General features: G+C 36.0%; 1 protein-coding gene across 11 annotated transcripts in view; it reads right to left on the bottom strand.

Annotated features, from left to right (window-relative positions):
- Pcm1 (pericentriolar material 1) overlaps nucleotides 1-11,221 on the bottom strand; it is a 105,040-nt gene that overhangs the window by 3,557 nt on the left and 90,262 nt on the right. For 10 of the 11 annotated variants that reach the window (XM_031339604.1, XM_031339602.1, XM_031339600.1 and 7 more), the window contains 6 exons: nucleotides 9,770-9,967; nucleotides 6,696-6,758; nucleotides 6,311-6,446; nucleotides 5,545-5,705; nucleotides 3,875-3,947; nucleotides 2,714-2,970 (listed from right to left, as the gene is read on the bottom strand). In XM_031339604.1, coding sequence (XP_031195464.1) covers nucleotides 2,714-2,970; nucleotides 3,875-3,947; nucleotides 5,545-5,705; nucleotides 6,311-6,446; nucleotides 6,696-6,758; nucleotides 9,770-9,967 — 888 coding nt within the window. The remainder of the gene's footprint in view (nucleotides 1-2,713; nucleotides 2,971-3,874; nucleotides 3,948-5,544; nucleotides 5,706-6,310; nucleotides 6,447-6,695; nucleotides 6,759-9,769; nucleotides 9,968-11,221) is intronic. The other variant, XM_031339601.1, reaches the window with a different exon arrangement.

Here is an 11,221-nt window from a genome sequence, read left to right as displayed (position 1 = left end):
AAAAAAAAAAAACAACACCTTCTACTTTTATATCAAAATCTAAATCACTCATCCCAAGAAATAAAGTGGATTCACAAAACAGGGTATATGTGTGCTATGAAAATACTGTTGGGCTTTTTTTCTTCATTGAAAAACCAGTTTACGGGGCTGGAGAGATGGCTCAGCAGTTAAGAGCACTGACTGCTCTTCCAAAGGTCCTGAGTTTGAATCTCAGCAACCACAACCACCCATAATGAGATCTGATGCCCTCTTCTGCTATGTCTGAAGACAGCTACAATGTAATTATTTACAACAATAAATAAATCTTTAAAAAAAAAAAGTAAAAACCAGTTTACAAAGGCTAAATGAATAATAAATAGTAGTTACAACATTGGAAGTTAAATAACTAACCAACAATTATTTCTTTCCTTCTTCCTATTATTTTTTTTTTTTTGGTAGTAATAAGGATTGTACCAAGGGTCTTATATATGCTAGAAAAAGGTCTTTCAATAACCCATACAATTTATGTTCGTGGAATGTATCAGAATTATATTCAGAATATAATATTTATAATCTTTTTAACTTACTATATTTGTTAAGGTTCATATACAAATATTAGTTGTGAATTTAGTAATTCACGTCTCAATTTTTTTCTTCAACATGAATTCTCTTCTCTACCTAATTTTTCCGTGCAATGTTTTTTTTTTTTTCTTTTTTTTCTTTTTTGGTTTTTTGAGACAGGGTTTCTCTGTGTAGCCCTGGCTGTCCTGGAATGCACTCTGTAAACCAGGCTGGCCTCAAACTCAGAAACCTGCTTGCCTCTGTCTCCCAAGTGCTGAGATTAAAGGCATGCACCACCACTGCCCGGCTTATCACTTGCAATTTTTAGAGGTCTTAAATCATCAGCAACCCATGACTGTCTCAGGATGTCAGATCCCCTGGGACTGGAGTTACAGACAGTTGTGGGCTACAATGTGGGTTCTGGGAATTGAACCTGGATCATTTGGAAGAGCAGCCAGGGCTCTTAATCACTGAGCCATCTACCCAGGTCCCAGATATTTCTTACACAGTCATTAATTTTCAGAGAACATAGCACTAATCATTTTACTGTTTTGTGAAAAAAATTTCAGCATGGATCTCTGTCTAAAAATTCAAACTCAAAAAACCTTGTAATCTAGTTTTGAGGTATTATCAATAGAAAATCTCCTATGAGAATTTTATATTCATCAAATGATAGTAAGAATAAATCAAGCTGGGTGTAAGAGGAACACATGACTTTAATCCCAGCACTCAGGAGGAAAAGGCAAGCAGAGTTCTGAGTTGGAGGCCAGTTTGTTCTATATAGCAAGCTCCAGGCTAGTATGAATACACAGCGACCACATCAAAGACAAACAAACAAGAATAAATTTGGTAGGGGCCCATGAGATGGCTCAGCTGGCACCTGCTGCTAAGCCTGAGTCTAAGCCTAGAACCACACTGTGGGTGAGAGAACAAACTCCTGCAGGCCTCTGACCTTCACACATGATAGGGCACTTGCATGCACATGTACACTCTACTAATTAAATAAGATATTTTTAAAAGGGGCTGGAGAAATGACTCAGTGGTTAACTTCACTGGCTACTCTTCTAAAGGACTGAGATTCAATCCTAAACATGGTGGCTCACAACTATCGGCAACTCCTATTCCAGGGGAATCCAATGCCTACTTTTGACTTCTATGGGCTCTTGAACACACACTGTGAACATACATATACTCAAGACACATACACATTAAATAAATAAATACTGCAAAAATGTTTTAAAGATTAAATCGAGCAATTTTCAGAGCTTTGAAACTTAAGTATATACAGCATGAAAATAAGGCTGTTTGAAAGTTTAAACTGATGTTTTTGAAACATTCCCTTTCTGACCAATCTATAAGCCATAACTATGAAAAAAAACTTTAAGAACAAAATTGATTTGAATTTTTAAAAAAGAACTGAAGGCACAGAGGCAGGAGGAACACCTAAAGTTCCAGGCTAGTCTGTCTACCTATCAAGTTCCAGACTGGCCCAATCCACAAAACAAACTCAAGAAACCAAACCAAAGAACAAAAAGAAGAGAGAGATACACTGTACCCACCTGGGTTAAGACATTATGCTACACACTTTTCATTTATGCTAGGAAATTTTATATTAAAAATATACGACACACACATCTTCAAACTAACCTGTTTGCTATAAAATTTAAATGAAATCAAGGTTCAGAGTAAAAACTAAAGTATTTCTATAAGTGAAATTCCTTAGTACACTGTTATGCAATTTGCTATATAAAAATAATGACTGTCAAACAGGTTTCTGTCATACCCCAAATTTAAACCTTTAGGTATATCAGAGAATTTTAAAATGCTCTAAATAGCTAAGAAGTTAAAAAAAAGAAAAAAGAAAAAAAGATAGTGTAAGAGATTAACTGATTTAAAATGTGTTATTAGCATTTCAGATATAAACATGAACTCTCTTAAAAGTTGTCACCCCAACCTAATTCTTTGATTTTTAAAACTATAAAATCTTTCAGATTTTGAAGTGGCTATTTAATTATTATCCCTTTATTATCAAAGTAAGTTTTAAAGAATAAATGTTCTGACAGGTTCTAAACCTAAGCACAAGCTAGAGATTGATTTATATATTCAATGTGCTACTATTGAAAATGAAATATACAGACATGCAAAAGTATGTGGAAATGTAAACATTACATACATAGTCGTTCACTAACACTGGAGATTCAGTGTCAGGACTTCCAGGCAGAGAGCTCTCGGGAGTGTCCTGAGCAGATTTAGCTTCTTTGACTCTAGGCACTAAGGTTTCACTTGCAGTCAAGGATAATGGCATAGGGTCAGGCTGTTTACATGAATCAGTAGCAGTAAATGAGTCCTTATGAGTAGCACTATTTAAATGTTGCTCATTTTCCAAGATATTGAGATAACAAGGTTTCACAGGAGAGCTGTCTTGATCATCTGGCATTAAAAGAAAGTCTCAGCATTAGACGAATGAAGCATTTGTTCCATTTTACTCTGTAACACTAAGGACCAAATATTTGAATGAAAGTAATCATGGCATGTAAGATTCAAAAGAAAAGATCCCTATCCTTTTCTTACTCATGGTTCCCAAGTTAATCGAACAGATTTAGCTAGGAACATTTTAATTTAGAATTTTCAAGGCCAACTGTTTTACGACTAAAGCCCTACAATGAATATTATTTTAAGACAAATTGAAACGAAACACACCCCTCCCATTTGTATCTAAAAAGTAAAACTCTGGATAAATTTTTGTCAAATATCTATAAAGAAGGCTAGGGGTACCGAGGAGATGGCTTATCAGTTAAAAGCACTTGCTGCTTTCATAAAGGACTGGAGTTCAGGTTCCAGCACCACATCAAGCAGTTCACAACTGTTCTAGATCATCTAGTGCCCAGTGCTCTCTTCTGGCCTCTGAGGGCACTACATGCATGTGATACATGTACATATACTTAGGTACATATGCATTAAAAAACTGAATACACGGGGGCTGGAGAGATGGCTTAGAGAGTAAGAGCATTGACTGCTCTTCCAGAAGTCCAGAGTTCAATTCCCAGCACAACATGGTGGCTCACAACTATCTATAATGAGATCTGATGCCCTCTTCTGGTGTGTCTGAAGACAGCTACAGTGTATTCATATACATAAAATAAATAAAATCTTTAAAAAAATGAATATAGAAACATAAAAATAATTGTACTGGGCAAGGGTCCAATGTCTTTAACCTTACAATGCAGAAAACAGAAACAGGCAGATCTTTCAAGTTGGAGGATAGTCTGATTTATATAGAGACCCTCTCTCAAAATAAATACACAAACAAATACATAAATGAAAAATGTCTTACTTTTACTAGTAGGTTCTTGGTCTGATGGTACATTTGTACTTTCTGGTGTTTTTTCAAGATCATGTTGTAGAACCTAAAAGAGAAATATGTTTTAAAAGGCCTTAAAATATGTTTCCTATAGAAAAAATAATACTGTGCGGTTTGTATTCAACCCCAGGGCTATAAAACAAGAAATGTAACAGTGCTTCAAGGAGGGTTTAGTTAACAATTAAAAGATGGGTAACTAAAACCATTTGCTACTTAAATAAACACAAAATAACTTAAATGACTAGACTAAAGAAGATCCTACAAGTTTTTATCACTTTTCTCCAGATCTCTCAAAATTAAATGATATATTTGTAACCTTTAAGTGAATCACACAGAAGTGAGAATGAAGAGGAAGATGTACAAAATCAAGGGCTTATATCAGAGGGAGAAACAATCTGAGATTCATCCCACAGGAAGTAACCATACTAGGGAGGACCATGATGGTAGGGTAGTGGCTGATGATCACAAGGAGTGATGCTGGTGGGAGTAGTCTTTTAAGGAAGGACTGATTTCTAGTTTTTCATGGAAGATGACATTTTAGAGACCTGAATTAGCTTCACATTAAAGGTAGGAGTAGAGGGAGGTAGAATTTACAAAAAAAAAAAAAAAATGCATAGATAAGGGCATGGTAAAAAACAAAAACAAAAACAACAACAAAAAAATCACAAGTCGGGCAGTGGTGGCACATGCCTTTAATCCCAGCGCTTGGGAGGCAGAAGCAGGCAGATTTCTGAGTTCGAGGCCAGCCTGGTTTACAGAGTGAGTTCCAGGACAGCCAGGACTACACAGAGAAACTCTGTCTTGAAACTCCCTGGCCCCCCACCCCCAAAAAAAAAATCACACTGAAAATAAGGGTTTAGTGTAATGATATATAATGACACCTACTTTATCCATTTAACTTAAGAACATCAGCAACAAAACTTCGATGACCCAAGGTGGAGAAAGGAGAACCTTTTTTGAAGAAACCATTGCAAGGAAAGTACCAACAAAGACCAACAGCTCGGACTTCCTATCAGAAAGTAAGCTGTCTACAAAAAATGCTTTATAGAGAAACTCCAAGGAAACTAAGCCATTTATTTCAAAATATGTATATGAGCATGTGTATCTCACACACAGAGTATATCTCTATAAATCTCAAACACTCAAGGTACAACAGACAGAAGAAACTGTATCAGGTATGGCCTCTTGGGCTGAAGTAAAGGCAAGAGAAGAAATGATTTACACTTGTTACATACTACTGTAATTCACGAGTAAGAGGAAAATATGAACAGATATCCTACAGTTATCCTATAGTTTTACAACCTGTTACAAAGAAGATGAAGTGTCTTAAAGATTATTAGATATAAAATAAAACCAGTGCTTCAGATTTTTTTTTTTTTTTTTGCTTTTGAGACATGGTCTCCTTTTGTAGCTCTGACTGGCCTTGAACTCATGAGAGATCTGCACACTTTTGATTCCAGAGTGCTGGGATTAAAGACAAATGCCACATGGCTGGCATGTTTCAAATCTTAATATACATACTAATTTTTTAATAAATATTTTTTATTCCTGAAAATAACAATGGAAAAAAGTATACACTTTAACAGCTTTCAGAAAGCTCTTGTTTTCATTAGCTGAAATAGAACTGGTTTGTAACAAAATACCTGACTGTCCTGCTCATTTTCTTCTGTAGTTTCAATGTTAGCCTGAAGTGAAGTCTGGACATCCACAGGACTCTCTTCAAAGTCTTCCATTTCTTCATCCTCATTCTCATCTTCTCCACTTCCATAATTAGTTAAAGCCTGACTTTCAGCTTTAGAGAGATCTAAATTGATTACATACAAATTTTAGTTAGCTCACAACTTAATCTTCAGGACTGGGGACAGGGTGTAGATAAGAATCTTGGGGCTGGTGAGATGGCTCAGCAGGTAAGAGCACCGACTGCTCTTCTGAAGGTCCTGAGTTCAAGTCCCAGCAACCACATGGTGGCTCACAACCACCAATAATGAAATCTGATGCCCTCTTCTGATGTATCTGAAGACAGCTACAGTGTACTCATTTATAATAATAATAAATAAATCTTTAAAAAAAAAAAAGTCTCATTGTGTTGTTGTTACTAACTCCTAGACTAAAATTACCCTATACCTCAGTCTCCTACTGCAGTGCATCAGCACATGTACCTACTCAGTCTATCGCATGGCAGAGTACCACAGGCACTTTATACACTGTATCTTAAGTACTCAAATCAGAACACACTAGAAGCTGTGGTGCTCAGGGGCAAGGTAATTTAATCAGGTCACACAGATCATTCAGTCAAAATGGTACTTGGATGCAAATCCAGAGTTTGACACAATACTCACTGTACCCCCACAAATTTTAAGTGAACTATAGAAAGTGTATGTATAAATGTTTCAAAGCCTTTAAACTTACTAATAGACACTGGACACCGTTCACTTTCTTCATCTTCCTCTTGATCAGAAACATCAGATCTTACATTTTTGGGACCTTTAGCATCATATACCTCTGAAGTCTGAGTCTGCTTAACAGTTTCAGTCTCATCCTTGTCCTGTAAACAATGTAGATAATTAACTCCTTAGAGTACTTAAAAAGGTATCCATGGTAGAGCTTTCATTGCAACAGTAGTCGCTGTGAACCAATTACCTTTGATATTCTACTTTGTTTTAAAAGAAAAAAACATGGTTTTCCAGAAGAAAAGAGAGATTTAACTACATACTTTAATTGTAAAAAAGATAAAAGCTGTTAAAATTTTGTTTTGTTCTAAAAGCATTACTGATAGATATTAATTAGCACATACTTTGTCTTCATCATCAATCTCTCCAGCAGGTAAGCCATGATCTCCTTCAAGTATCCTTTTGGCCTAATAGCAAATCAATTAAGAAGAATTTAGCAAGAACACTTTTGTAATTCCAGTTTTTCTAAATCTCAATAAATAAATCATGTAACTTTTCTCATCACTGTTCTGGATGTAATTATCCATATCTTAACAACTAAAGATTTTAGCTTATCATCCCTTTAAAAAAATTATTTCTCAAGAATGTGATTTAATTCTATTTACTTAAAATGTTTTTAAATGTCAACAAATTCAGATAAATTGAAATCATGTAATTTTTCTCATCATAATGCAATAAAAGTTAAAATAAGAAAAAAATTATTTCGCAATTTTACACATATAAATGACATACTTTATCATACCCCCTCATTATCCTTTCTTAATGTTTGTCTTCCTTTAAAAAAAAATGTGTACTGTGTGTGTCTGTGGAAAGGAGAAGATAATATCACATACTACTCTTCGTATTCTACCTTGAGAGGGTCTCAGTTTGTTTGTTTGCTGCTATATACCTAGACAGGTTGGCTGTCAAGCTTCCAGGGATTCTCCTATCCTATTGTAGAAGTACTGAAGTTACAAGCATGTTTTACATGGGATTCTAGAGATTTGAGCACGGGTTCTCATGCTTAATCTAAGTCTTTTCTTTGATAATTCCTTTCTTTCTTAATCTAAGTCATCTCCCTGGTCCAGCTTAACACGTCTTTCTTTTAAAGATTTTTTTATTTATGTGTATGAAGGGTTTGTTGGTTTTTTTAAGATAGGGACACTCTATGTAGCCCTGCCTATTATAGAACTTACTTTGTAAATCAGGCTGGCCTTGAACTCACAGAAATCCTTATACCTCTTTCTCAAGTGCTGAGATTAATGGCATGCATCACTATACTCAACTGTATGAAAGTTTTGTTTACATATATGTATGTGTACCACATTCCTGGCTGGTGCCCAAAGAGGCCAGAAAAGGATTTAAGATTCTCTAGAACTGGACTTATAGGTAATTATGAGCCATGTGTATGTCGAGAACTGAACTCAGGTCTTATACAAAAGCAATAAGGATTCTTAACTTCTAAGCCACTGCTCTAGGTTGTAGAGTGAGAATATCTTTTTTTTTTTTTTTTTTTGGTTTTTCGAGACAGGGTTTCTCTGAGTAGCCCTGGCTATCCTGGAACTCACTCTGTAGACCAGGCTAGCCTTGAACTCAGAAATTCGCCTGCCTCTGCCTCCCACGTGCTGGGATTAAAGGTGTGCGCCACCACCGACTGGAGAGTGAGAATATCTTATGTATTGTATGTATATATCACCTGTCAATTAAAAAAAAACAACAACAACATATCACCTGTAAGAAAGAGTAGAATAGAAAGTGGGACATCTGGGAAGCAGAGAGAATTCTGAGAGACAGCCAGGCAAGGCAGTTCACCCGGGAAGATATGACAAGACTGACTCATGATACCTGAGTATAGGTTACCAGCCACATAGCAGAATGTAGATTAAAATAAATAGGTTATCTTAAGTTATGATTCTAGCGAGAGAAGAGCCTAGCAATATGGCCAATGTATTTGTAAGGGTTGAGTCTGAGTCTTATTTCTGGGAGCATTAGCTAGGAGGAAGAACCAGGCTTAACTTCAACTAGCTCCCTTATAATTTCTAATCTGGAAAATTCAATTTATAACTAGTCTACCCAATTCCATTACTACTCTGACAGTCCCCACTTAATATGTTATCTAGAAGATTATTTTAAACTTTACATGAAATAATGGTATCCTACTTTAGACTTTTCCACAATCTTTAGACCATATAAAGATATCTCAAACACCAACCGTAACTTGGATCTAAAGACTAAGTAAACTATCCCTATGACCTCACTTCCTACATTCATACCACATCACTTTCTTTGGCATTAGCTTTGTTTACCAGGCAAATCCTCTATGCCCACTCCATCACCAGATCACAATACCACTCTCCTTAGTGTACTTTTGCCATTATGGCCCTACTTTGTTCAACTGCTCAATCCTGTCTTAGAATCACTACACCGAGTTTTCTTCATGAAGAACTCCTGTCTTTGAGGTCAGCTCCTATTTCAGGACCTGGGAAGACCTTCATGAGATTGCCTACTCAAAAGAGCCTAAAAGACCTGTTTCTAGCAACTTACTATGGTATTGTGCTGGTTTATCTTCCTGAAGTACTTGACAATGTTTAAAATGAATCTATATCTAGAGTAAAAACAGAAACAATGTGGCAAAGATGGCCTAACTCTATTTTAAGATTCTTAGAAGGATTTCTCTCTCTCTTTCTCGTCTGGGTCTTGGCCTGCTTCCCTTTTTTATGGTCAGAGGGTAAGGAAAAGGGTGCCTACTATAAGAACGCCTCCTAATAAGCTTTACATTACAGAACTAACTGATCTAGTTTTGGATGCAGAAAAACTAGAGAACTGGAACAGGGGCTAACCCAAAGGCTGCTGCCTGTAAATGGGATATGTTCTTCTAGCTGGCCTTGTGTGCCTCAGTGGGAGAGGATGCACTAGCCCCGCAGAGACTTGATGTGCCAAGGTTGGGGGACACTCCACCCTCTCAGAGAAGGGGAGAGGGATCATGGAGACTGGGGGCAGTGAGCAGGATGTAAAGTGATTTAAAAAAAAAACCTAAAACTCTATCTAATGGACACATATTCTTGGAAGCTTTATGGCATTTGTCAGCAGCTATGATAGGAGAGCTGGCCAGGAATAAGATCCAGTTCTCCCCTCTTTGGAGCTCTTAATTAGCAATATTAAAGTGAACTGGGCATCTCACAATTCACAGTAAGCACCAATTCCTGTCTTTTATTTACCCTTTTTGAATCCTAAGTTTGGTATGTAGACCACATACTGATATACAATTTGAATAATTGGTTTCCCTAAAAATAACTACAATAACAATAAAAAGAACTACATTCTTACCACACTTTTGTAATTCTTGTTAAGGTTAAATGAAATTTTATTTATTAATAATGACCAAGACCTATATTTATAAGTTAATAATAGCTATTCTTACAGGCAAAGTGAAACTTACCTCTTTTGCATAAGACTGTCTCACCCCAGCTGCTTCAATTTTTCTCTTGCATCTCTGCTTGACAGCTATACTATTATTATCCAAGTCTTGCATGAGCTTAAAGAAAGCCAATTCATTAAACAACACTTCAGAGATCTCCACAAGAAGATCTTCTCCACAGTCTTTCAGTTTTCTGCCTGCAAATTTTGCTAGTGAATCCTGTTTAAAGGGAAAACAAATAATTGTAAGATCATAGTAAACTTCAACTATATATAAAACAATACAGGTAACTTTAAAGGTTAAAATAATTGCCTAGAGAAAACCAGTATGTCTAATACTTTCTCTCTATATAGATATATTTAGTTACTAGTTTGTGATTTTAATATAATTATATTTCTCCCTTCCTTTTCCTCCTTCCAAACATACATTTCCTTGCTCTCTTTCACTTTTTTTTCATTATTATTATATACTGTACTGCGTGGTGGTATGTGTCATCAGAGAGGAAGGAACCTCAGTTGAGAAAATGCCCCCATGAGATCCAGCTGTAAGGCATTTTTTAAATAAGTGAAAAACAGGGGAGGGCCCAGCCCATTGTGGATGGTACCATCCTTGGGCTGGTGGTCCTGGGTTCTACAAGAAAGCAGACTGAGCAAGCCATATGAATAAAGCCAGTAAGCAGGGGCTAGAGAGATGGCTCAGTGGTTAAGAGCATTCGCTACTCTTCCAGAGGTCCTGAGTTCAATCCCCAGCAACCACACGGTGGCTCACAACCATCTGGGATCCGATGCCCTCTTCTGGTGTGTCTGAAGACAGTGAGAGTGTATTCACATACAAATAAGTAAATCTTTAAAAACAACAACTAAAAAAAAAAACAAAACAAAAAAAAAAAAAAAACAAAAAACCAAAAAACAAAAAACAAAACCAGTAAGCAGCACCGTTCCATGGCTTCTGTATCAGTTCCTTCCCCCAGGATCCTGCCTTGTTTGAGTTCCTGTACTGACTTCCTTCAATTCCTTCCTATCACAGTTGTTGACAAATGCCATGAAAGTATAAGCCAAATAAACCGTTCCCCCACAACTTGCTTTTTGGTCATGGTGTTTCACTGCAGCAACAGAAACTCTAAATAAGACATATATATAAATGTATATGTATGTGCAGATTCTACATAAAGTTTAATTTAAATTAGCTTTTGCTCTTAACAGATTTGACCCTGTGGTAAAAATCAGGAAAGAAACAAAAGTAGTCAAGTTTTCTTAGAAGAGTTGAACAAATCTTGATTAAAAATGAGTTATGAATAATTTCTTTTAACTATATTCTAAAATAATTATTTCTCAGAATAAGCTAGCTAAATTTATAAAGAATCCACCACCTATAAGTTATCTTAAGTATTTTTAATATTTCAGGTATTTCTTTAAGAATACCTCATTTATAATCTTTCTATTTCATGTTAATAAATCCTGTTCTACAAGTACA

Source organism: Mastomys coucha, unplaced genomic scaffold (assembly GCF_008632895.1).
Source record: "Mastomys coucha isolate ucsf_1 unplaced genomic scaffold, UCSF_Mcou_1 pScaffold22, whole genome shotgun sequence".
Lineage (NCBI taxonomy): Eukaryota > Metazoa > Chordata > Mammalia > Rodentia > Muridae > Mastomys > Mastomys coucha.
This window is presented reverse-complemented; position numbering and strand designations above follow the sequence as displayed.